The following is a 27,547-nucleotide window of genomic DNA, read 5'->3' on the forward strand; positions in this document are numbered from 1 at the left end:
TATGCTTCTTTCTCGGTTAATTCGGTCTGATGTATGGCTCTTTGTAGCAGTGTTATCCCTTGCCGGTAACGCTGTTCCAAAGAGACGCACACCTACAGCCGAGTAATAACACTGCTAGAACGAGGCGTACATCAGACCGCATTAGCATCTAGAGAAGCATATGATCTCCTTTGTTTGAACACATTAGTGGGACAATGTTTTATTCAGTGCAATCTGACCAGCAATGGACCTCATGTGTGAAACATCTGGACTGGACATCAAGCTTTCATAACAGTTACCTGTATTCAAGTCAAAACTCAAGACGCATATATTTTTAGGCTATTATTCGTATACTTTTTACACGCTGTCATTTGAAGACACTAACTCATAGACTTCACATCCTGCCGTTATTCACAGGCCTTCTTCCATGCTCTTATTCAAAGGCTGTATTTCATACTATTATTTCATGTCGTTTACTTTTTCTCACATTTTATTCGCCTTGAGTAAGCACATTGTGGATGGATACAGTGCTCTGTTAATAATCTTCAGCATTATTAGTAAATTCTGTATACGGCCAAGACTTAGATTTTTATGTGTATCGAATTATCGAATCGCGACATACAAACGTTTCTAAATGCAATAATGAATAAAGTAAGCTGACATGCTCTGATGATCTAGGTGGACCTGCCAAACAAGTTCACCTTCAAACATAATACTGAACGTTTGTATAAACGTTCATGATCAGTTGTCATCCTGTGAAAAAATAACCCCAACGCCAGTTAGACCAATATCATACCGATACCTTCACACCGGAACACACGTGTTTAATCAGGCGGACATGTTACCAAAAAGGGGAAGGGAAACAACCGCGGACATCATAACTGCCAACCACTACTAATATTGGCGTGACCACCTTTTTTCTCTTAAAGATAGGAGTTGGGTCACCCTTAACAGATACAACATATAACTGCTGTTTAACGCGAAGTTGTAAGTGATTAAAAGTCATTGACTTCACTGTTATAACAAGTGTCACTGGTATGAAACAACAAGAGCTAGAACAGTTTAAAGGAACCAACACTGGATAAACAAACGTCAGTAATGTGGGGATTATTTAGTCCCTTTGCATACTCAATGGGTCCAAGTAATACACACTTGAGCAACTAACACAATGTGAACACAAATACAAAAACTAGTAAAGAACCATCATAGGACAGACTACCCTCTGGTTCTTGGGGATTTTTCTGCCCCAATTGAAAACACAAAACTCAAAGATCCAACACAAAATCCTGAAGGTAAGATGGTCTCTTCCTGTTGCGCTTAGGACGACTACACGTCTGTGCAGGGTCAGTGTCTGGAAGAGGCTCTGGAGGCTGTACTATCTCTGAAGGAGGTTCCGAGCTTGGTGGAAGGTCATGGCTAAACAGGGGATCAATTTCACTGGGAATCACTGGGTGATGGATCACTGTGGGGTTCATATTAACCTCCAGATCTGTATCAGTAACAACAGGTACACTAGGCTCCTCTCGGTCTTCTTCCTGAGTGACCTGCGGCTCTTGAAGTGTAGGTGGAACAAGATAGCAATCTGAGGAGTGAATACGGTATGCTGTGTCGCGTAGCTGTACTCCAACAAATTTACGCACATCGCACCATGGGCCATCAATATTGGAGACGAGATATCTTGAACGAGAACACGCCTTGTTTCTATCAGACTTCAAGTAGACAATGTCCCCAACTTTTAACACAGGAGGTAATGGAAACACGCCGTTGTCACTTTTGGCTTTGACACTGTGGGGATGGTTCTTCAAGCGAGAATCGTGTTGAGAGGATATCAATGCTCTGTCTGACATGGGGAATTGCTGGTGAGAAAATTGATCTCGTTGAGTCCAAATCTCACGAGCCGAAAGCCCGCCGTGACGAATGCGAGAGTTCAATGAGGCGACTGCTACTGCTAGGGCCGTGGAAGAGATGGCACCCCTTGATGGATCGGTTCTCAGAATTTCTAACTCTAGTTCTTGAATAGCTCTTTCAGCTACTGGGTTTTTGTTGACATTTTTGACGCGACCAATTTCAAGTGTCATTCTGTGTTTCGACAGCAAGGGGTCATTGTGTAAGGCAAGAAATCCTGGAGCTGGATCAACACGGACTACGCATCTTGGTCCATCTAGGGGACACATTCCGACACATAAGCGAACGAGAGCATCACGCAATGTGCAAGCCTTCTCATCCTCAATGAGACATGCAAGGGTAAATGATGACACACATTCCCTCAGGACAAAGATCATCTGACGCTCACGGCGCATCACATCAGCTGCGTATGAAACTCCAACTACTTCTGGTGGCTCAGAAGTGGACTGTTCTAAGGTCACTACAGGTGCTTGTTTGAGGGCAGCGCACTGGTGACATGTTGAAGAGATGCGTTCAATTGTCTTGTCAAAATCAAGAGCATAGAAGTACCTATGAAGGACCTTTTTCAGTTGGTAAGCAGAGGGATGGTTGAGCTTGAGATGCAAGGCAGTTATGACTCCGTCGACAATCTGGCGGGGAATAATGATGCATTCTCTTGGAGGTTGCAGGGGATCAGCATACCTGACAACCAACAGTCCGTCTTTTGCAATTGTAGCAACAGCGAGGTAGCGTTTGATGTCTTTGATATTGGTCAGTTTCTTGGAAGGACGTGTACCCTGTAGCAGATGCGAATGGGTACGTCTTAGATCACCACACTCACTTTGTAAGGAACGCCATGTGGTGCGAGTCATGAAGGGTAGTCGTACTTTTCCGGACACAATGTCTTCGACAGAGGTACTCCTTACAACGGATTCTTCCATGGTGTCAATAAAAGAGCATATCTGACAAGACTGATCTGAGCAATCTGGAGCGTTTCTGCTGGCAAAATCAGACGGGACATTGGATGCACCTGCAAGGTGATCGATAGTAGCTTGATACTGGCTCACGACAGATAAGAAAGTTGACACTCTCGGGCTGGTTGAGAACTCTCCTCGACATAACTTTCGAAAGGCAAGGACACATGGCTTGTTGTCTGTCAGCACATGAGACTTGTGGCGAGACTGGATCAAATAAGGACTGAAATGCCGAATCGCAGCAGCAATCGATAATGCCTCTATTTCACAAGGTATCCATGAAACTTGTCGCGGTTTCAGCTTGGCACTGAAGAAGCCTGCCAGTTTTGTCTTGCCATTCCTGACCACGTACATTGTGGCACCAATACCAGGCTTTCTCAGGGCTCCATCTGTCACAATCCACAATACATCATCTGAGCATGGGAGGGTGATTGTCTTGTTCATGGCTAATGACTTCTGAGCTGACTGAAAGGTTTCGACTTGATCAGTCGTCCAATCTATCTTATCACCCGACTGTCGTCCTGCGGTAAGAGCATCAAGAGGACCTATTGTGGGTGCACATTGGGGGAGAACGCGAGACAAGACCTTGTAAGCTCCAATGAATGACCTGAGGCCAGAGACAGTTTTGGGGAGACTGCAAGAAGATAGGGTTGCGATTCGATGGGGACTTGCTTGAATACATCCATCTTGCCACTTCCATCCAAGGATGGTGACTGATCGTGGAGCGATGAATGTTTTCTTGGGGGAAAGCTTTAAGTTGTTCTTCTGGAGGGCTTGTAGAACCGACTTCCAGTTGTCCAAAATCTCTTCAGGTGTAGATCCGCCACAATACAGATCGTCAGCGAGCTTTGCCACTATTCCTTTTGCAATGAGGTCGCCAAGTACCCGACACATGAGTTCCTCCAAAGCAGTCTCACTGCCCGGCATTCCCATGGCTGATCGTACGTACACCCTGACACCTCCAAATGGTGTTGCCACTCCACAATATTTCATAGAGTTTTTCGATAGGGGTATTTGATAGAATGCACTGGATAGGTCTGTGGTGACTAGATACTTCCATTGACTAATTTGTCGCAAAGTAGAGTCCACATCCGGAAGCAATGACGGCTGAGGTTTGCTGTAGCGTCCCACATCTCCAAAGGATGTTACCAGACGGAATCCACCAGATGGTTTCTTGACCAAGAAAGACGGGTGTAAGTATTCCACGTTCACTCCCACATCTTCAGGGCGTTTGAATACTCCCTTTGACTCTAGATCATCAAACATTTGCTGTAACTCTACGAGACGACCTCTTGAATATTGCGGCAACCGTCCCTTCCGTTGGGGAGGTAGTACAGGTCCCATATTGACTGTAGCCTGGAATGGGCCTGATGCTCCATTGTATCCTTTCGCAATTGGCTGAAATACTTCATCATATTGGCAGATAAGTTGACGAAACTTGTATGAAACGTCCTCTGGGAGTATGTCATGTGGATCGACTTGTACACTGTCAGAGCAAAATCCAGTGGCATGGTGTGATGAGTTAGTAGCTGGTGTGTTGGGCTGGACGGTGTCATATGAATCTGTCGTCGTGACTCCACGTACAGAGCAAAAATGTTCGTTTTTCCTCAGAGTCTGAGGGTGATCGGACATATTCAGTATCCTTACACGACCGGACAAACATGGCAAAATGCTAGGGGGGGGCCACAAGTTGGATAGTGATGAACAGGAACGTCTAGTGTCTTCACGGGGTTCAACTGCAACAAAGTGTTCATGTTTGTATTCCACGGGCACGGAAACCTCCAGGTATTCACCTGGCCATATGGTTGTTGCATTTTCAGGAGCTCTCACTACGACGGCTCTTCTCACCGTGTGTATGTCTGGGTTCTCATCAGACTTGTAACAAATGCTAGTGTTATCCGAAAAAATGATAAGCTTGAGTGCAGGGCGTATTGTAATGTCGTTTTGTGACAAAAAGGGTATACCGGCGAGTATTCCGACATCAAGAGACTCTACAACCAGACCCTCAAAACAAAACTCTCTGTTATCTCTGTGGACAGTGAACTTTGTTTCACCGACTATTTTCAGCTTTGAAGTACCATCAGCTTGTCTTGCAGACTGAGTACTCCTATTGATGGGGGTACCTAGATACCTGGCAGTATCGGCAGAGATCATGTTGCCGGTAGCACCGGAGTCAAGAGTGAGGCGAACGCAAATGTGGTGATAGAAAGCGTCCATGTATGGCGATTCCTCGACATGGACCCGTCTTGCCGATGTTGTAGTACTACTAGGGTCATTAGCAATAGGTGTATCTGTATCATGACATGTATTTTCCTCGTCACTGGAGGGCACGTCGTCCAAAATGTGTGCAATTTGCCGTGCTTTCATGATATACTTGCGATCTCGGTCGGGCAAGAATTTGCACTCACTTAGGAAGTGATTCACACTAGCGCGCTTTGCTGCTGTACAAAGTGGACAAGATTTGAACCGCTGAGTCGTGGACGAATGTTTTGTGTACTGGTTACGAGTGGATGTCTGAGAGCGCATTACTTTCACATCCTCTGATGTACGTATCTCATCTAGTAAGGAGTCTAAGGCCTGAGAAATTTCGGGTTTGATTGACGCTAATGTGCGTGAACGTAACTCCGTCCCATATCTCTGTTTCACTAAACGGGGGAGGTCTTTGTGTAACAATCGCAACCAAGTAAGCACTATTAGGTTTTCTACGGTAGGAGAGGCTTCTTCGTCCTCGGCAATCGCCTCGCCATGGTGAGTAATGCCTGAGTCACGTAGAAGGAAATTGTCCTCTATGAAAGCTGTCAGGCGTTGATACAAATCCTCCGGTCTCTCATCTACTCCCAAATGAATGTCATCAAAGTCAAGAAAATGACCCCCGGTTGATTGAAAACCAAAATGGAGGCGAATTGACTGCCATATGTACGGTAAAGAGGTAGAATTTTTCACTATGGTGTTTCTCGATATGACAGGGCAGTAGTTTGCGATTTGGCCGAGCATAAGTTCTAAAGTAGTGACTTTTTGTACTGCTGTTTTGCGTTGAGCGACAGCGACATTTTCTCCATCATTTGTAAAACCCCTGTTCGGGTTGGCACGAGATTTCTTCAGCCAAGTTACACCCGCTTCTAACAATGGGGAAAACGCTGCATCTGTGGACAATGTGTACAGTAAGTTTTGTTTCCAACCTTCGAAAGAATTAATGGTTTCATTTTTGGTAAGGATCCATTGTTTTGGAGCCCTGTGTGTTTGTGCCATTATGACAACACGCTGAACGATACTAATGTGTGCCTATCCAGATCAATTGCGACATTGACACCAGTGAGAGCGTGACGCTACGGTTTCGTCTTGAATGGGTCTTAACCAGAAAATTCTGACTTTACAGAAGGGTGAATACGTATCCACGCTGCCACCACGCCAGTTAGACCAATATCATACCGATACCTTCACACCGGAACACACGTGTTTAATCAGGCGGACATGTTACCAAAAAGGGGAAGGGAAACAACCGCGGACATCATAACTGCCAACCACTACTAATATTGGCGCAAACTTCTGTGTCTAAAATATATTGTGATCTATGTTTCAATATTTTGAACATATTTCTTCCCAGACTGGATGAGGATCAGAGTGCCAGGCGAAAAGCCATCAAAACGTTTGAGACCGATATTGATTACTACGAGTTTGAAGGTAAGGAATATTCGAACTAATTGACCTCTCAATACGGCGTATACGGCGCCTCAAAATGCAAATCAGCATGGAAGCTTTGATCCCGCTGGTCTGTTGATACTTTTTCGGATATAGATTTCTACGTCAGACATTTGATCGCTGACATGTTGATGCTTAAAGATACAGATTAACTACGAGTCTTCGAACTAGTTGTCATGTAAATAGTATCACACCACATTCAAAACTAAACATGAATTATTTGATCGCTGGGCTGTTCTGAGTGTTCATACTAACGGATATTGATCTCAAGGAGACTGAAGAAAGAATCTAAAAAACTAGTTGTTCTGCCAGTAATATCGCGCACCTTCCCTATATTAATTAAAAGGGCACTGAGGCGGAGCAATTTCCGTGGACCCGTTTAAACTTTTGTTATTGTTTTTCTCCCCTGAGTACCCGGATGATATCCCAGAATTCGTGACTGGTTTGTGACCTCAGTCCGTAGGCGCAATTGAGAGTTTAATTATGGACAGATCAACTAAGGTGAAGTCATTTTTACTTCATTACAAATGCATTATGAAAACAAATGAAGCACTTTGAAGGTTAATCATCTGCCATTGGTAGAAATGGTAAAAAACTATTAGGACGGGAAAATAACGAAGCCAATGTACGTCTCTATATTTTGTATCATAACCCTAATTAGTTTATTGTCATATTTGTATGATGTTTAAAATTAATAAAAGAATACACGGTCTGTTTGTACTTATAGTAAATTTCTAACATGACTGTAACATTTAAACATTGTATAGGCTGCCAATGTGGATCCTATTTCACACACATACGCAATCTAGTGTATATTTTCTGTCATATAGATTCTGCTGAATGCTACAACTAATATATTTAAACAAAATGCAAATAATGAATGTAAAACAGACTAATTTTATAGCAACAATGTCAGGCTACTACCTTGTTCAGGAATGTATCCATCAATATCCACATAAAAGAACGATATTCCATTCATCTGCAGCTGGCAAATAATCCTGCTCTGTGTCGTGTTTCTTACAACAGTCTAATTTGCGAAAAAGTAACACATCGTTTCAGGTCTTTCACATTGGTCAAAACCTGATAAACTTCTCATTGGTCACCCAAGATAGCACACCTGGCAACTAACTGTATGATGTCCGCCATTCTAGGTAATTTAGTTAACCAATAATGAGCAATCAATCAATCAACGCAATGGTGCACGTGGTTAATTCTTTGAAGGGAGGATGCTGTTTTTACACTCGCACTTTACGACAGGGTGTAGTCAGTATAGATTAGTACATCAACACACAGTGCATTTTGACAAATCCGCTGTAGAAGATAAAAGCAATTAATCAATCAGTGCGTTATCGGTTAATCCTTTGATCGATGTTTGTTTTAGTAACTCAGCTGATAAACCCTCTTGCATCACTTACATGCACATATTACATAACGTAAAAAACATTTGCCACTACAGGCCTTAATTTATAATGTTGAGTATTTACTCCAGACAGGAGAAATGAGAAAAAGGGAACCTTTATTGAGTAACCTGAGTGGCGTTACCACTAATTATACCTTGTTTGAGAGGCATTTTAGAAGTTGAGGTGTATTTGTCCTAATTATACCTGTCATAAAATCATTAACTGACCATCAAGAGAATGATGACAAATTACACGTGTAGGTTTACACCATCAAACGCGAGTTACAGCAAGAAAGATGTAATCTCAGTGTCGCATGCAGCCTGAAAATACTTATGGGCCGAAACTGTTTTGAGGATACCAACGGAACTTCGTTACATAAGAAATACACACAGGCATTTGCTGTGTACTTGGGTAAATAGGTGTAATCATTTTTTGATAAGACAATTTTCAGATTTCTCTACCAATGGCAAAATCTTTGTTTTTAGTTTACGAATACAAATAAATCAACTCTGTGTTTTTATTATCATAGATAATAAACCAGGGTAGCTACCATATCTACCAAAATTTACGTATGATATTTGCTATCACAGTTTGGGAAACACTCAAAACTATCTAGATATAAAGCTTTCCATTCTTTCGGACTGAAACAAATGGTTTGCTATGTGCCTGTAGATATATTTTCACATGACATGATTAAATACTAGTATCGAGGTAAAAAACACAGAAATAGGATCGAATTGGATCAGTCACTATACCATCCAAGCATCCGGAAAAAAAACCTACACTGCTGGGATATTTTGTTACTTTGTTATTTTGTTGTTTTTAAATAATGGCATATGATGGGTATCCAGCCTCCTGACTGTTTAGGTGAAGATATTCTCCTAATATGGACCGGACCACACTCCCTTTGTCCGTCACGGTCGAGGGAGCGGGTGCTGACCAATTTGCAGTTTGGTTTTACAGTTAGACCATTGGCGAGAAACATTATTCGCCCCGCATCAGTGCCCCTTTAACCACTGATCCATAGATACTTACAGATATAGATTATTAATATCAGCTTGGAGCGAGGCGTCTTCGAATTAGTTGTCCTATAAATAATATTTTTGAAATTTCCCTATACAAACATCAAAGATTTGATGGCAGATCTGTTGATTGTTAAGTTTGTCTGTTTCAGCTCACATCTTCTTCGACGACGCCTTTCAGCCTCACAAAGACGGCGATGTGGATTACGACGTCAACGACTGGGTGAAGCAACTTCTGCGGGTGATTAACGTCGCCTTACGGTACGTCATTGACGCTGGTCTGGACGAACGTCGGACTTCCTCTCTTTAAGTTGTTTGCTGTTTAACGTCGCACTCAGCAGTAATCCAGCTGTATGGCGGCGGTGTGTAAATAATCGAGTCTGGACCAGACAATCCAGTGATCAACAGCATGAGGATCCATCTATGCAAATCGGATACGATGACGTATCAATCAAATTAGCGAGTCTGACAACCGTATCATTTTAGTCTCTCCAAACGGAAAGCATGAGTTGCTGAAAATCAATTCTAACCTTGAGATTCACGAGTCCGTATGCACGCAGGTGTGTACTTGCTGCTCTGCGTCCGTATATGCGTGTGGTTTGCGAGGGTTGCTGCAAGTACTACTCAAGACGTATTACAGTGTTATTGTGTTAGCCTTAAGTGATATGGAAAGTTCTAGGGGGCCGACAAGACTGTTTCATCTAATGTCACTCTTCATGCAAGGCAACAACAATCGCCATCGGTTAGTGCTGCTCAGGGGATGAATCACCGGTATTCCGATCTTCGACTCTTTACACCATAGAGCAGTCCCAAAATTAAATGCTGAATTTTAGAAAAGGCGTTTTATGATCCAGCGTAGCGTAGTGGTTAAATGATGTCGACATTTGAAGCCCATTTCTGGTTATACGCCGTGATATTGCTTGAATATAACTAAACGCCGCGTAAAAACTAAGCTCACTCACTATGTTCTACACAGAGACGAATACAACACGCCACATACTATCCCCGCTCCAACACGTACTGAGACTCCTTATGGGGGCCGGCTGGTGTGGACACTTCAAGGGGGCAACACGCTGACGGTGCATCTGAAGGACAAGATGAAAATACGTCACCGAAAGAGATGGAGTCAGGTAGGGAGAGACCTTAGCACAGGTAGAAATGTCGTGACGCCAACGTATCGGTAGAGGTAGGACTGGAGAGGCAGACTTAGGAATGACTGGAAAGTAAGTAAAGAAATAGAAAGTTCGGGGACAGGAACGTCAAGGTATTCCCAGATATTCTGGTATTCCCAGAGTGAGGAAGCTCAGGGTCAGGGGCGTTGATGGTTTGGTAGGTGTGAGGTCAGATATGTCGCGATTTGGCAGACTTGGATCATCAGCATCGAGAGTGCGACGGAGGTAGAGGGGGAAATTCCAACAGTTAGACAGTTCAAGATCAGCATTGCCAGAGAGGTAGGGTCAGAGTTAGACAGTGTGGGGGTTAGAAGCGGGTGTAACAGACGTGGAGACAGACGTGTCGCGAGCTAGGCAGGGATCAGTTTAGACACGGCAGAGGGATTGTCAAAGTTGGCAAACAGCAGGAGACAGATGGGTCAAGGATTGGGCAGATGTAAATCAGGTAGGCCTATCAAGCGGGCGTTTTCAACACATTTCAGTCACAAGTATGTACTTGAAGGAACACGGATCATTTCAGGTGTTTGGTAAGCAAAATGAAAAGATGTCCGATCAGTCTCGATAATACAGCAGTTTATTCAGTGGGGGCAAAATATCGCGAATTTCACATCCACATCATTTGCACTAAGTAACTGAGTGTACCATGTTCCAACATATTCCAAAGTTACAGTTCCTGGTATCAGACATCCACTCCGATACTAAATACAAACGTCTGTGATGATTAAACAGATGTTTCTCATAATTAACTATCGCCTTTAGGAAAAATATAACCGAGAGTATCCTGAGTACTGGTTTTAATACACAGGTAAATTAAGTGTTGAACCTTTTCCTTTCACTTAATGTATTCTTCTACATGTGATTGTGATTTCGATAATGATTAAATGATAAGATGAGGAACCAATATGGCTCAATAAGAATAAATTAAGAGATCGGATAACCTTGGCCTTCCATTATGCATGTTATGTTGTGGAATATATTACAAATCACCTTGCAGTTGTGTAAAATATATAATGGATATACAATATAATAATCCATACATAATGGATATACAATATAATAATCCATACATAATGGATATACAATATAATAATCCATACATAATGGATATACAATATAATAATCCATACATAATGGATATACAATATAATAATCCATACATAATGGATATACAATATAATAATCCATACATAATGGATATACAATATAATAATCCATACATAATGGATATACAATATAATAATCCATACATAACGGATATACAATATGATAATCCATATATAATGGATATGATCGGAAACAGAAACCAAAAACAAAAAGAAAGAAAATGACTACTGGTTGTGCTTACAGTGTCAACATGGATGTGCTTGAGGTATTGGTCTGTGTTTAAATATTTGATCTGTTTCTTTAAATATTTGAACATTTCTGGCTAAATTCCAGTGTCTTGTGAGGTTTAGATCTGGGTTAGGATTGATCTTCAGTAACCCATACTTTCGTAAGAGCGACTAGCGGGACACGTTGAAACGTGTCATCATAACTCAATTGCGTAGATCGATGCTCATGCTTTTAATCACTGGATTATCTGGACCAGACTCAAATATTTACAGACAACCACCGTATAGCTTGTATGTTGCTGAGTGCGGTGTTAAACCATAAACCAACCAGCCTACGAACATTAAAAACGTATTTGTATTTTTGTATAATTGTTGTTTAACGCCACAAGCAGCATTAGTGCAGCGATATCCAGTCAAAAAAATAGACTGATGCTCATGCTGTTAATCACTGGATTGTATGGATTGTATCATAATTATACTATTATCACTGTCAGCACAGATGAGAGGAACATGACTTCAACTCACCATGTCGTCCTTGCAGGTGATGTACCTATATTACTTCCTGGCCAATAGGCTCATGTCTGAGCAAATCGACATCAACCGGAAGCGCGTACGAGCCGATAACACGTTCCTATTGGCTCTTGATGGTGACGTCGATTTTCAACCCGAGGCTCTCCGAATGTTGGTGGACAGGATGAGGCGGGACCCGAACGTAGGAGCTGCGTGTGGAAGAATACATCCAATTGGCGCAGGTGGGGAGCAAAGACACGGGATAAAATTTGAATACCCATGACCAATAGAGACTTTTCATAAGATGTTTTAAATAAGGCTACATATCGCTCAGCATCTGTGTGCATGAGCTTTGAGCATTCACTTGGCGTATGGAAGCGCTACAGACGTGAATATTATTTATATCACTAAAGTGTTAATAATCGATCAGGATCAGTAAGCCTGAGCAACTATCTGAGATTGGTAGTTCGACCACCCGATCCCCATTTAGGCTGACTTTTACGACAGACATGCACACGTGATCCTCTAAACCGTAAACGCAACAAAACTGGACATTACGAGTATTAACAAGTAATTACATATACCCCTCTTGTACTTTTGTACATAGCTCGTGATATAGCTTACACAATGTCTGTTTACCCGGGAGTATCTGAAATGGTTTAATATGGGCGGGACTTAAAGGTATCGACGGGACCATCAGATCCAAACCCTAACAACGTCCGAAGGTAGTGGGACATATTATTTGGAATACGCTCTGCAAACTGTCCAAATGGAATGGTTCCGTTTGACATTCTGTAACTAACCAAACCAACAACCTTATGGATGCTTTTGTGGTTGGTTTATGTGTTGTTCAACGCCACACTCAGCAATGTTACTGCTATATGACGGTGGTCTGTAAATAGTCTATTCTGGACCAGACAATCCGGTGTTGTTGTGAAACGAATAATTCAAACAACACAAACCATCAATGACGAACCATCTTGCCAGTGTATATTACTGCGTTTCTTACCAGGTCCAATGGTGTGGTACCAGAAGTTTGAGTATGCTGTCAGTCATTGGCTGCAGAAAGCAACAGAGCATGTGATTGGCTGCGTCCTGTGCAGCCCCGGGTGTTTCAGCCTGTTCCGAGGCTCCGCCATGATGGACGACAACGTGATGAAACGCTACACGACAACGCCAACTGAGGCCAGACACTACGTGCAGTATGATCAAGGTAAGAAAGAGCGTGAGTGAGTGCGTGAGTGCGTGAGTTTAGTGTTACTCCGTTTTAGCTATATCTTCGAATCTTCGGCTTGACGAGCGAACACCTTTACCGCTAGTGTACCCCATCTTCGCCGCACTAAGGTAAATCATGAGCATATTAAATGTAGAATAATCAACGACAAAAATCAATCATAGGTTATAACCTGATCGATAACCTATCTGTTGTTTGTTGCTGTAGATACATAACGATCCGGGTTAGAACTGATCTTCCGTAACCCACGCTTGTCGTAAGCGGCGATTAACGGGATGGTCATGCTCGCTGACGTGGTTGACACGTTGTCGTGTCCCAATTGCGTAGATCGATGCTCATGCTGTTGATCACTGAATAGTCTGGTCCAGATTTGATTGCTCACAGTCCACCGCCATATCGCTGAGTGCGGTGTAAAACTTACTCATGCACTTATTGCCTCAGTTAGCAATACTAGGCCTTTATCGTGAAGGGTGTGTAAAGTGTCGACTTTGGACCAGACTAGACAAAAAATCGTTCTTTGTTATCACTGATGATCCATCCTCCTTTTGATGCACGTGGACACGTAATGAGGATGTACTGTCCTCGATATCAGACCAGTATCAGATATCAGACCCTTCAGAACTGACACCACTTTCACAAAAAAATGTTGAACAATCTTCCCTTCTTTTCTATATTATGCTGTTATCAGCACTTGTTTTGCAAGTGACATATACAATGGGGCATACATCATTAAGATATATAAATCATTCAGGAAGTGAACGATATTAAGTTGAAAGATCTAATACTTTTATCGCTGTATCTGTAATTCGTCGGAGGAACAAATAATTTTTGGGAGGTTTGGGAGAGAATTGAAAACAATAACCCTATTTTGATTTCTCTGATTGGAGAATGGAAACGTAAAACATAAACCATACCTCTGTTCAGGCAATATCCTCAACTTGATTCCACTACCACGATAACCAAGACTGAAAACAATATTACCTTCTTACTCCGGAGGAGAGACAACAACATTGTACCCAAAAGAATCTCATCATGCCTCTGAGGTCACAAAGTAAAGTTATTCGATGACACAAGGTGAAATTGCTGTCGGAATGTTTGGCGTACTCATGGGAATTTGCGAATTAACGGCGAAATTTACGGTCTCTCGGCGTTGTTCCTGCCAACCGGATCAAAACTTGGGTGTGAGAAGTAGTTGCCAAGATATCAGGTCTGATTATCGATAAACCAATGGGCGAATGGATTGTGAACCAAACGGGTCCTGACCGTTATTAATGGTCAGAACAATGTCGAAGTTCTAAATTTGTATATTATGTGAGAAAATTATGACGTTTCCTTTCACAAAAGTTAATATACAATAATATTATCGATAACACAGTGTGGATGTCCATAGTCATTAATAATCTATGCGACGATATGTAAGTTTAGCCAGCCCTATACTGAACCTGTAGTTGTGACTTGGTTGTGTGGCCACTTGTACAGTGTGTGAAATAGTTTCCAGATTTTCCAGTCGGGCTAGCTATGCCTGAAGTTACCAGCCCACAAAACTATTCACTAGTCCGAAATTTGATTGCAGACACGGGTTTCATCATTAGACTGCTAATATGATGACCCAGGCCACAATCTTGCATCATTTAAAATTGTGTAATTACTTAACAAGTCAGAGAGAGCGATATATTTACACAATGACTCCATGACAATCCACCAGGCATCGGGCCAGTGACTGTGGAAAATTACTGGCCCTACTGGAATTTTAATAAACACGGACTAGCGGGAAATAGTGGCTATTTCGCACTGCACCTGTATGTTCAGGTATAAACGGACACTGCAGGTGTCTGACAAAGGATCCAGTCTACAGGTATCAGAAGAAAGGGTGGATGAGTATAGTTTTACGCGTTTCCAGCAATGACGCCGGGAAAACCGGAAATGGACACATTGTTCCCACATGGAGAATCGAACCTGGATCTTCAGCGTGCCCAGCGAACGCCTTAACCACTACCCTAACCTACCACCCCGTTATCAGATGAAACGCCTCATTAACAGACCTATGTGATGGTTGTAAAACGTCATGTTACTGATGTCATTAAATATTTGTCCAAACTTCCACGATCCTCAGCAGGTGTTGAATACCTGTTGAGACTTTAAATGATATTTACAACCCAAGTTTCTTTTACTTGAAGGCGAGGATCGATGGTTGTGCACACTGCTCCTACAGCAAGGCTACCGAGTCGAGTACTGCGCAGCTTCCGATTCATTTACATATGCACCAGAAGGATTTTACGAGTTCTTCAATCAGCGTCGTCGCTGGACTCCATCCACGATGGCGAACACGTTGGACCTTCTCCAGGTACTCTTGTAGACTCACAGTCCCTGAACACGACATGCGAAGTAACCACTGGTCCGCTGGCATGTGGCTAATAAAAGTCAAGTCGGGCCAGTAAAGCCCCACAGTCTTTGGCCTTACTGGCTGGTGAAATTTCATTGGGTCATTTTGAAAATATGTGATTCTCTCCGTTAAGTTATAAAACACTTTTAAATCATGCAGTGGTATGGCCTGAAAACATGTTCATCATTTTGTCAGCTTAATGATGAAACCTGTGTCATACCGACAATATCTTATTCTCATCTAGTTTTGTAGCCTTCTGATTAGTTACTACGTTCAGATTTGGGTCTAGTGAATTATGTTCTGGGGTGGTAACATTCAGAGAGAGACTGGAAACTATTTCGCTCCCTGTCTGAAATGCATCATTTTCCTTCTACCAAATATTTCTGCAATACTAAAGCGCTGCTAAATGAAGCACGAGTCCCTCAGGTTCACCTTCATATTGGAGTTCCTTTTGAATTTATAAGGAACTATTTCCTCCTGTCAAATTATACGCCTTCAGAGAAGGGAGCAGGACAATTCCCACCCGGACAAAATCCACCCGGACAAATGCCACCTGGACAATTCCCACCTATGACAATTCCCGCCTAGGGCAATTCCCACCTAGGACAATTCCCACCCGGTTATTCTCACTTATAATCCCCACCTTATGTGTGTCACAAAATAGTGCTTCCTTACTTAAATGCTATCATTTGTTATGTGTTAAATAGGATCAGTAAAACTGATACTAAAGCATGTCAAGAAGAAGGTAGTTCATGTTTCTTTTATAGGGCACATATGTTTAAATGATTAAATGTTGAAACTGAACTATGTTCTTCATGTTACTCTTATTTTGGGGTGGGGATTGTCCTAGGTGGGAATTGTCCTAAATGGTAATTGTCCTAGGTGGGAATTGTCCTAGGTGGGAATTGCCCCACGTGGGAAATTTTCGGGTGGTAATTGTACGGGTGGGAATTGTCCGGGTGGGATTTGTCCGGGTGGGAATTGTCCTAGACCCTTCAGAGACTAGGCCTTAGCATATTGCTCGACGTGCCCCTGAGCTCACATACACAGAACAGTCTTGGCGGTACAATTACTGCAAATCCGGAAGACCGCCATTTTAGTCTTTGGCTTCATATACACTCAACATCCAGTAACACAAACGATTGTGGGATGAAATCATCATGACCTACCATCGAATCACTATTTACACGATTTATTTGTCCACGCTAAGCTTCTAACAACCCTATCCTTGACAAATCCAACTGGAACATGTCCTTTCCTATATTTGCCAAGGCTATGGGATATTACAACATTGGTTCTTGTGCATAAGAAAATGTTGTTAAAATATGAGACAGGGATTGAAAACAAAAACCTAAAAAGTACTTTTTCTTTGGGTAAGATTTTGTATGGTTTTGTCAATATTAAAAGGCACTTGTTTCCACTTGTTGCGAAGTTGCATATTCTCCTCAACGATGCCTATGTCTGTCACATGACACATTAAAAGTCGACACAAGTTTTACTCACGCTCACACATAAGTCATATGTATTCAGATAAGACCATATTGTTGTTTTCCTTCCCATCATTTCACCCAAAGATCCGAAAAAGCCGACCCATGAAGGTCCGGGGTAGAATAGTCCTTCAGCAACCCATGTTTGCTATAAAAGGTGACTAACGGGATCGGGCGGTCAGCCTCACTGACTTGGTTGACACGTGTCATCGGTTCCTAGTTGTGCAGATCGATCCTCATGCTTTTGATCACTGGATTGTCTGGTCTAGACTCGATTATTTACAGACCGCCGCCACATGGCTGGAATATTGATGAGTGCGGGGTAAAACTAAACTCACTCACTTACTCCGAAAAAGCCGAATTTTGATAGGACGTGTTTGTGTCAACGAAAAGCATATGCACGATACTGTGGATATTTCAGTTAACAGTGGTTATGTCGAATACATCGGAAACACAACCTGTAGTTAAAACAACCTGTAATTTAAATATCTTCACTGAAATATACCAACCGGCAAATAAAAATACCATCCATCAGCTAGCCCTAAATATATTAAATGTACAGCTTTCAGAGTCACTAACACCGTGAAATTATGCTGTATTTTAGGACTGGAAGAGTGTCACTAGGAAGAATGCAGATATCTCCTGCCTGTACATCATCTACCAGATGGCACTGATGGCATCCTCCATCATAACTCCAGGAACCATATTCCTCCTCATCGTTGGAGCCATTAATGTTGCCTTCCCTGAAATGCCTTTATTTGGTGCACTCATCCTCAACCTCGTACCAGTAGCTGTCTTCGTTCTTCTCTGCTTCGTGGCCAAAACCAACATACAGGTAAGTCTGCATAAACAAATAAATATTTCACGGGCACATTTGTTTCAAAAGTGACGAGGGCAGTAGGACTTTGCTTTAAAGTTTTGATAGAAAAAAAAAACGTGTTGAAGAAGGAACACATTTTCATTTTTTTCTCCCAGAAATACAATTTGGGAAGTTTAGCTGGTGTTAATGAGTAGTAGATTCATTCACACTCGTTCTTTCAGACAATCCTTCTCATTGTGGACAAATGGATGATCGGGACGCGGCCACGTCAAAACTACTATTTTTAAATGGCAATAAAAAATGTAACGCGCACAAACATAAGTGACGCGCCGATGCCCGAAAAACATTTCGCTTTCGTATTTGGCCTAAATGTGTCAGGACAGGCCTATGTGAGGCCTATATCAATTACGTGTATGAAGATTTAATTTAGACCTGATTAATATACAATACGTGCATGACGTGCGTTGGAGGCCTGACTCATTTAGAATACGTGGTTTAACCCGCAAGCTTCTGGGACTTCAGTTCTGACCCACAACGAGGCACGCGTGACACAAGTAACCAGCAGCAAATGGGTATCCGGTGGGATAAACAACGTGGCAGCTTGGGTTATCCAGGGTAGTGCCCCGTGAAGGTCCCGGGGTAGAATACGCCTTCAGCAACCCATTAGGCGACTAACGGGATCGGGTGGTCAGACTCGCTGACTTGGTTTGCACATGTCTTTGGTTCCCAAATGCGCAGATCGATGCTCATGTTGCTGGTCACTGGATTGTCTGGTCCAGACTCGATTATTTACAGACCGCCGCCATATAGCTGGAATATTGTTGAGTGCGGCGTAAAACTAAACTCACTCACTCACTCACTATCCAGGGTAGTAATAATCAGATAGTAACCCTTTGATCATGTCCCTCCTTTGTGTGGAATTCAGCCCATTACATATGCTCCTTATTAATACGTACATGGGGATGCATTTCCGACCTGAATACTACAAAATACATACATGGGGACGTATTTGAGGTTTGAATCATATATAATACGTGTACGTGTATTTTATATGCAAGACCTCCAACGAATAAAGGATCGACGTCCTTGCTGCAGCTCACATCTATTTGTATAACTTAAAGGGTAAATATTCCTCTGGGCATTCAGTTTTATATATACATACAATCCTGACGTTATCAAGCAGGTTTCAGGATAAAGGTGTTGGCATCTGAAATAAGAAGCGGCATCAAGCCAGACATACGTAATAGTTTCAGTTTTATCAAAATTAATATATCTCCTGTTGAACAATATTAATAACAAAGCGTACGTCATCTTTCAGCTTGCTTATGCCGCGATCATATCCATCGTCTACAGTCTGGTGATGATGCTGGTGATAGTAGGGCTGATTCAACAGGCCGCAACATTCGGATTCTGTTCCACTGCAACCATTTTCCTTGTGATCGTCACTGGGATCTTCTTCGTAGCCGCCATCTTGCATCCTCAAGAGTTAACGTGCATTATCCACGGCTTCCTGTATTTCCTGGCCCTCCCAGCCATGTCAATGATCCTCATGATCTACTCTCTTGGCAACCTCCACGTAGTCTCATGGGGAACTCGCGAGACTAAGCAAGCAGCGCCTCCTCCAGGTCAACAGCCGGAGAAGAAGATGAATGCATTACAGAAGATGTGGACTCGGATCACGGGGTCGGATGAAGGAGGAGCGTGGGACGCACTGTGCAGATGTGTCTGTTGCTCCTCCACCGCCAGCAAGGACCAGCTGGACCAGGTGATGAAGAGGTTGGAGAAAATCGAAGCTGCAGTGGTGGAACAACCCAAAAGTGTGTACCATATACAGTAATGATTTACATATGACTGAGAAGTTATATATATATGTTGGGTACATGATAGTTTGCCTTTTTCAGTTTATATAATGAACATAAGGGGACACTCTTTCTGAGACAAATTGTGTCACTCAATGAGAGAATGAAAGAAAATATCTCTGCTGCCCGAGCTTAGTCTGTCGTACAGACCCTGAAGTATATATATCCAGGAAAGCCCACGCAAGTCTAGAAAATGTAGCAAGTCTACATTTCCATAGCTTCTGAAAATGAAAAATGTCTCAGGGCTCCATTTCATTATATTATGTTTTTTTCACTATGAACGTTTTTTCAGTAAAATATGTTCATTTCAGAGACTAGCTGTTAGTCTAGCCCGAGCTGTGATCTTGTAGACACTCGAGCCTCAGTATGTCTCTGCCAGTTCAAACACAGGCAAACTGTAGCGCAGCAAAGAGAATATGACAAGTCTTTTTATATGCGAGCGAAGCGAACAAAGGTTGGCAACGTACTTTCCTGGCTTCGTATCGAAAACTAGTTTTCATGTCAAAATAAAATATCGCCACCATCAAAAGCACATTTCCATTTCCTCCCTTGGCTGTGCTCTCGCATTTCTACCCCATTTTACTCACGTGAAACATGTTTTATTCAACATTTTAAGCGCCACTCGTGGTATTCAGATCGTTCTTCGCCACCATTACACCACCAACTTCCGGTTGAACGGACTGACAAAACAAGAATATGCAGAAATTAGAAAGAAATACCACATGCCTATTTTTATCATGAACCTGTTGGAGTTTATTTGTCTTATCTGTCGTCGCCATTAGTAGCATTTTCGTAACATTTATTCTCCATAAAAGACTTCTGGCGCAATGGTCGAATGAAGCAAGGGAGGTAACTGTAAGTATTCCATATTGAATAATACCCCCTGTTCCTTCACTCCGTTGAACCGGAAGCTGGAAGGGGGTATGGAGGAAGGAGAACGGTCAGATATACCACGAGTTGCGCTTAAAAGTTTGAATGAAAAATATTTCACGTGACTAATTGTCCAACATGGGGTTCGAAATGTAAGAGCACAAGCCAGTGAAGAAATGGGTGTATACTTTTGATGGTGGCGATATTTTATTTTGACAGAAGCGAGGAAAGTACGTTGCCAACCTTTGCTCGCTTCGCAAAAGTCTGGCTGTGGTTCAAACACCAGGAAACCCACTTGTTCAACATAGTCTTCGACAAAGTGCCTTTGAGCAGTAGGTGCAATAGAAATATTAATTATATTTATCATAAAAAAACCACCCGTATACTCACGTGATAATCCGTTGAACTCTGCTGGACCCGAAAGACAATTATGGACGAAGACACTCAATTGTTTTGATCTCATTAGACTTACATACTAATACTATAATTTGAAGCTGACATTTCCATAGGCCCGGTCATATATATCAACTCTTTTTTATCTTTTGCATACAACTGAAGACTACCGTGTCTTTTGTTACGCAGGTCCCCAGAGAAGTGATTCCAATGCCAGACAATTGCGACAGCGAAGACAAATATCTTTACCAGGTAGGTTCTCAGGAATCACAAAATGCTATGGTTCATAACTCAGAAACACTAGTGTTCAATTCGTTTTGCATTAAGGGAGACAGTATCGTACTAGTGCCAAGCATACAGACTTCAGCAATTACAAAATTTGCACATTCGGTCATTTCATTTGATCGCAATGACTTCACTTAGTTTCAATCTGGATAAAGGCGAGAAGGCAGGTGAATGTTGTTGATTCGGCAGGAGGTGTATCTCAGAACTTATACTGAAGCTTATATACGAACGCCAAGTAATCGACTGCCTTAAAGGTCTAACTAAATGTCAAGTGGAAATACTGTATAGGAAAATAGAACAGTTTCATAAAATTGACGTTCACTTCTCATTTGAGAAAAAACAACATGGAATCAAACACATACGATGATTTACAACCAACTATGTATATCGAGACTGCCAGCACAAAGGGCAAGAAGTACTAGATGCAATAGCAATTTTGACGCAGTTAGACAAGACTGCAAAGGCTAAACGTGACATCTAGAAAAAGATATTGGTGTATCAGAAAAATATCACGGATACATTGGGGAGATTACGAAAAAGTGTCTGAGAGATATGTTCCATTTAACAGCATCGCATGGTTCTTTTGCATGTTCCTGATGCCCAGCTTCCACCTTTGGTAAACAGGCTGAAATTGTAGAGTTATGTTTCAACTGGACTAAAGAGGAAATGCAATCGCGGATAAAAATCAACATTCATTTCGCAGTTTATCTGCAAAGCAAGTGTCCTTCCTTTAGGCATTGACTTGTATGTCAAGTAAGTTAATACATTTTGCAAGGAAAAGTTCATTACAATAAGTTGCATGACATGAGTAGTATGTAGTATAAGCATGGGACTTTCAGTATAGATTTATAAACAGTGCCGATTGTGCTAGAAAAGTGCTGGTGCAAATGAAGATAACTGAAACTAACATTTGTTCTTTGTTGTCAGTCAGAACCAGAAAGTGTCCTACGTGTATTCATTTAATATAATCTTGTACAGGAATTTGGCGAAAAGGTTGAAAACTTTATTGATCCTGCACATTGTAATGTTCCCATTTCTGATCAAGACATTCTCTTTTGCAACAGTTCTGTTTGTCTGATGGCAACATACATCATCCTGCTCGCCAAAATATATTCATATGAAACAGAATGGACTATCCATTGGTTGTCTTGTTAATATCGTCAAGGATTGTGTAAAGTAGAAAGAATTATGGCTTGTAAGTACAATGTTAGGGCTAAATTTCATCCATTGAAACGTTTGAATATACTATCGATATGTTCATTTACATGACTTGTCCATCATTTTATGAGCGCTTCATTTTGTTTGGACAGTCAAATGTACACTGAAGTGAACCGAGTAAAAAAAAATGACAAAAAGGTGGCATGACTAGTACGATGCGTTTAATCTGACTGGCCAATAAGAGAGGCATTGTAGAGATAGCTCCTAATAGTCACCGGTGGTACTTCGATGGAGACATGAACTTGTAAAATAACTCAGTAAGGATCTCTCCTTACTCTCGACCCGTGAAGGTCCCGGGGTAGAATAGGCCTTCAGCAACCCATGCTTGCCATAAAAGGCTATGCGAAGAGGCGACTAACGGGATCGGGTGGTCAGGCTCGCTGACTTGTTTGACACGTCATCGGTTCCCAATTGCGCAGATCGATGCTCATGTTGATCACTGGATTGTCTGGTCCAGGCTCGAATACTGACAGGCCGCCGCCATTTAGTTGGAATATTGCTGAGTGCGGCGTAAACCAAACTCACCCACTCACTCACTCACTCTCCTGCCTTGGGAGATGTGCCATTAGGGCCTTGTGAGTCATATTAAGGATGCTTCCATGGGCATGCTGCTAAGAAACAAATGGCAACTCAGAGAACAAATATGAACCAAAGTGAATTTGTAACTGAGATAACGTATGAGTATTATTCTCTTCAAGAAAGTAGGGGATACTGAACTTCCAATCTGGATAGGAAGTGTAAACGTTAACAAACGTTTCAAGGACAGACATCATATGAACGCACCACCATTTACCTCTATTACCAACACTAAACACAACGCATGATATGCACGTACTCAAAGCAGTAGCCCCACACACGTGCATGTGGTTCCATTCAGTTTGACGTTTTTCAAGAAGGTCGATCAATCACTTAAAATATTAGTTTTGACACTCTTGAATCACATATTTGTTAGTGTTTGTTTCTAGTCGTTTGTTTTAAAATGAAAATCGCATACATGCAAATTACATGCCATACACCAATCATCTGTCAAGAGCGAATGCATTCTAAATAACTTTGACTGTAAGGAAGTGTAAATTGTGATGCACTCACAAAACATTCTATAATATCATATCAACATTGATTGACTCCGATAAATCTCCCAAATATTTTTAATCGAAAATAAAAAAATGGAGATCCCCTGCTAGTTTTGAAGAGTATTATAATACTAGTGCGAGTTGTCCATGTATGCTTGAGTTGATTCCACAGTATGTTTGATTGTACAGTATGTATTACTACATTGATGACATCGTAGCTACTTCCACTTGCCTGTATCACATTTTGGCATACAGGCTTGTTGGATTAGTTGACTAAATTTGACATTTTGAACATATTTAATATCTCAGGCGAAGTCATCCAAGAGCAGGTCGATAAAAATGGCCCCTTCGACAGTGACCCCTACTGGATCCTGGATCCTGACCTCGGTGAAGGGCAATTCAAGGATCTCGATGGGTCAGAGGTGACGTTTTGGAAAGAGCTGATTGAGCGATATCTGTTGCCTTTGGAAGAGAATAAAGAACAACAAGAAAAGATAAAGAATGATTTGCTGGAACTACGGAACAAAACGTGTCTCTTTTTCTTTCTTATCAATGGTCTTTTTATTATATTAATCTTCACACTGCAAATGGTATCAGATTATACACCGAACCTGAAGATCCATTTACCATGTCCAGATCCCACATTCCAAGGTGATCAGTTTGAACCAATTTCAATCACCTTCATGCTTGTGTTTGGTATTTTGTTGGTCATCCAGTTCCTGTCCATGTTTGTCCATCGCTTGTCCACATTCCTCCATATCACGTCCATCACAGACGTCCGGGACATAGGGAAGACACTGAGAAAGACCAAAGAGAAACTAGCGTCTGACAAGGAGGTGAAGGGTGAGGAGTATGTTGAACTTACAAAGGATCTCCAGCGATACCATGAAGATGAACTAGAGATCGAGGAAACTTCCGACCCGTTTGAGAATAGCCAGAAAGTGAAGTGGGCCAGAATACAGAGTAGAAGACACATACGACAGCAGGCAGAGGCAGATACACCAACGACCTTTGATGAAAGGTTCGTTGGAAATCTTGCCAGGCTTGCACAAGATGTTGAACAGTCCGGAGACTCCTTCCCAAACGACAGGGAGAAAACCATTCACCGCTATAGGAAAAAGTCGGTTAAGACGTTAAAGAGTCTAAATGAATCTAGTCCCCATTTCACTAAATCTCTCGTCCGGAAAGCAACGCTCATGGCAAAGAGAATGAAGGAGGAACGACAGCAGGCTGACCAGAGCGTGCCTGATGCACCAGCCAGGAAACGAGCACCTGCTGAAAGGGTCAGAGACAAACACAGGAGGAGACAGGATCAGTCAAAGACGGCGGCTGATACAGAAGATGTGGAACTGTATGAAAACTTTAAAGGGCTTAAAGGGAAGGATGAGATAGAAGTGGACAGCATCGGAAATGCAGGACATACCGAGATGTGAGATGTATTTTTCATATGAGAAGTATAATGATACAAACAGTTGAAACACATCAGCTTTCAGTAGAAAAAACCTGTGAAACGTGCCATGATTTGTTTCTTAAATTGTTTCCCTAGTGTTATCTGAAAATATTACATTTGATGTATATGCATAGAGAAGCGAAGGTTCTCCTTGTTGAACTCCATCTATTTTAATCACAGTTGTGACATCATAACCACTTTTCGTATTGACTATGACGTTTAAAAATTAGTCAATTGATTAGGACCCATCTGAGGGTTTCCATAGATGCTAAATGTGCCGGAGTTATGTGTTATATAGATATGATAATGGATTTGCCCTTACTTGTTGAACAGTCCTTGAATGCATAGAAAAATCTACTATGAGCAGCAAAAGGAACGCAAGTCTAGCTTGTCTGTCACTTTGCCGTGAACGTTCCATCAACATAAACGTTTACTTTTATGAGATTTCATTTTTTTTTCGAAACTTGCGTTTCATTTACTATTCAGCATATAGTGTGCATTGCCAATAACGCAGCAAATATGTAAGACAAATGGTACATTTCTAATGACAGACACTATAAATGAATCATGTTTAAGGTCTCAAATTCAAAGGCATTCATGGAAGTGTTTGCAAAGGCAAATAGCATCTTCAATACCATTTTTAAAACTTTAACAAGCAAAAGAACACTTGGTCCTCGCATGTCAAATGCTATGTTGTAATTTAATCATTAATTATGTAAATGCTTTGACTCATGATTGCTGAGTGCGGCGTAAAACTAAACTCACTCACTTACTTTGACTCATGGATGACATCTCTTCCGTTGGCATATACCTGTGTACAATATTGTATATCTGTTATTCTGTACAGTTTCTATGTTAATAAATGTACCCTTCGTACATCGTGATATTTGGGTTGTACACACAAGTAATGAGTCGGTATGGTAGCCCAGTAAGAGTCCGCTCTTCACGATGAAGCCCGAGGTTTGAATGCCCACACAAGTACACTCTGTGAAGCCCCTTTCTAGTGTGCCCAGCAGTTTGTATGATAATAAATATGCACTTTATACAACGTGAAGTTTGAACTGAACTACCATCACACTTCAATAGACCTGTATTCAGGGAGGGATATACAACAAAAGATAATATATCTATACTGTATAGCCCAATACAATGATACCTCATCTCAAAAGGTGGAACGTTCTACGCACTATTTGTTGACTTTGCAAAGGTTTTTGATTCTGTGCAACGCGATAAACTTTGGGGGCTTCTGCAATCGCACGGTCTTAGTAGTAAAATGAATAAACTGTTCAAGAGTATATACAAAAATGTTAAATATGTGTAAGGAATAAACATGAATTATGCGTTCTTTCATTGGTGAACTAGGGGTTAGACAAGGTTGTTTTTTAAGCTCTTTCCTTTTTAGGCTTTCCATTAATGAACTAGCAGTACAAATATGTGAGGCATGTACGAATGGGATCCAGCTACAACCAGATATAACACAACTAATTCTGCTACTCTTTGCCGATGATATTGTATTATTCTCTAGTACTGTTAACGGTTTACAGAAACAAATAGACGATTAGACAATTTTTCTGACCAAGATAAATTGTATGTAAACAGAGACAAAATCAAACACCAAACTGCCAGCGTTTATAAGTACCTGTATTTCTCTAATAGCCTTTTCTGGTCTATACACACAAAACAAGCGTCGGTACAAGTTTTGAAAATCTTAATCGGTGTTTGTGAAAATATGCGATCATTGGGCAAAATGTCCTTTAACACGTTCTTTAAAATATTCGATATGAAGATAAGTGCAATAGTCCTATATGGCTCTGAAATATGGGGATTACAACAATATGCCAGTATTGAAAGAGTCCATTTATATGCATGCAAAAAAATCCTTGGGGTAAAACCGAACACGTGTAATATGATGCTCTCTGGAGAATTGGGTAGATCCCCTATGTTTATATACTCTTCCATCAAAGCAATGAAGTACTGGGTAAGATTTTTGCATTTGCCATGCCATAGGTTTCCGAAAAAATGTTATGATATGATGAAATTGTATGACAAAAATGGGAAAAGAAATGGGGTGGCTGATACCAGAGAGCTGCTGTACTAAACTGGCTAGGGTTATGTGTGGTGTGATTACAGCGTTCAGTTGTACACAAACTTTATCATACCATTTACACAAAGAATGAAAGATGTGTATTTCCAATTTTGCTCGGAATCGCTACTTCTATCCACAAAATGCTTATACTATAGTCAATGGAAATCGGACATACGTTTTGAAGACTAATTAGCAAAAATAGACGCTGCTCTTCTCATGAATTATTTATTGAAACCGGCAGGTATACAGGTACACAAAGAGAAAAAGGAGTATGTCATTTATGTAATATGAATGCAGTTGAAGATGAACTACGTTTCCTTGTAATCTGTCCTGCTTATAGGACTCTACGAACAATCTACCTAAAACCAAACTTTAATAAGCACCCAAGTGTTAGAGCATTAATTTCACTATTAACAGA

At 41.4% G+C, this 27,547-nt stretch overlaps 2 protein-coding genes across 3 annotated transcripts in view; one reads left to right on the forward strand and one right to left on the reverse strand.

Moving 5' to 3' along the window:
* The window catches only part of LOC137281300 (chitin synthase chs-2-like), a 38,167-nt gene extending 12,248 nt beyond the window's left edge, over nucleotides 1–25,919 (forward strand). For both annotated transcript variants that reach the window (XM_067812468.1, XM_067812469.1), the window contains exons 7-16: nucleotides 6,442–6,518; nucleotides 9,111–9,219; nucleotides 9,935–10,088; nucleotides 12,003–12,213; nucleotides 12,984–13,184; nucleotides 15,383–15,549; nucleotides 17,680–17,910; nucleotides 19,214–19,712; nucleotides 21,207–21,269; nucleotides 23,903–25,919. In XM_067812468.1, the coding sequence (XP_067668569.1) occupies nucleotides 6,442–6,518; nucleotides 9,111–9,219; nucleotides 9,935–10,088; nucleotides 12,003–12,213; nucleotides 12,984–13,184; nucleotides 15,383–15,549; nucleotides 17,680–17,910; nucleotides 19,214–19,712; nucleotides 21,207–21,269; nucleotides 23,903–25,026 (2,836 nt within the window). In that variant the 3' untranslated portion in view covers nucleotides 25,027–25,919. The remainder of the gene's footprint in view (nucleotides 1–6,441; nucleotides 6,519–9,110; nucleotides 9,220–9,934; nucleotides 10,089–12,002; nucleotides 12,214–12,983; nucleotides 13,185–15,382; nucleotides 15,550–17,679; nucleotides 17,911–19,213; nucleotides 19,713–21,206; nucleotides 21,270–23,902) is intronic.
* LOC137282055 (uncharacterized) lies at nucleotides 1,245–6,086 on the reverse strand. The gene has a single exon (XM_067813804.1). The coding sequence runs from the start codon at nucleotides 6,084–6,086 to the stop codon at nucleotides 1,245–1,247; it is 4,842 nt and encodes a 1,613-aa protein (XP_067669905.1).
* Nucleotides 25,920–27,547: the final 1,628 nt, after the last annotated feature.

This window comes from Haliotis asinina, chromosome 4 (assembly GCF_037392515.1).
Source record: "Haliotis asinina isolate JCU_RB_2024 chromosome 4, JCU_Hal_asi_v2, whole genome shotgun sequence".
NCBI classification, from domain to species: Eukaryota; Metazoa; Mollusca; class Gastropoda; order Lepetellida; family Haliotidae; genus Haliotis; species Haliotis asinina.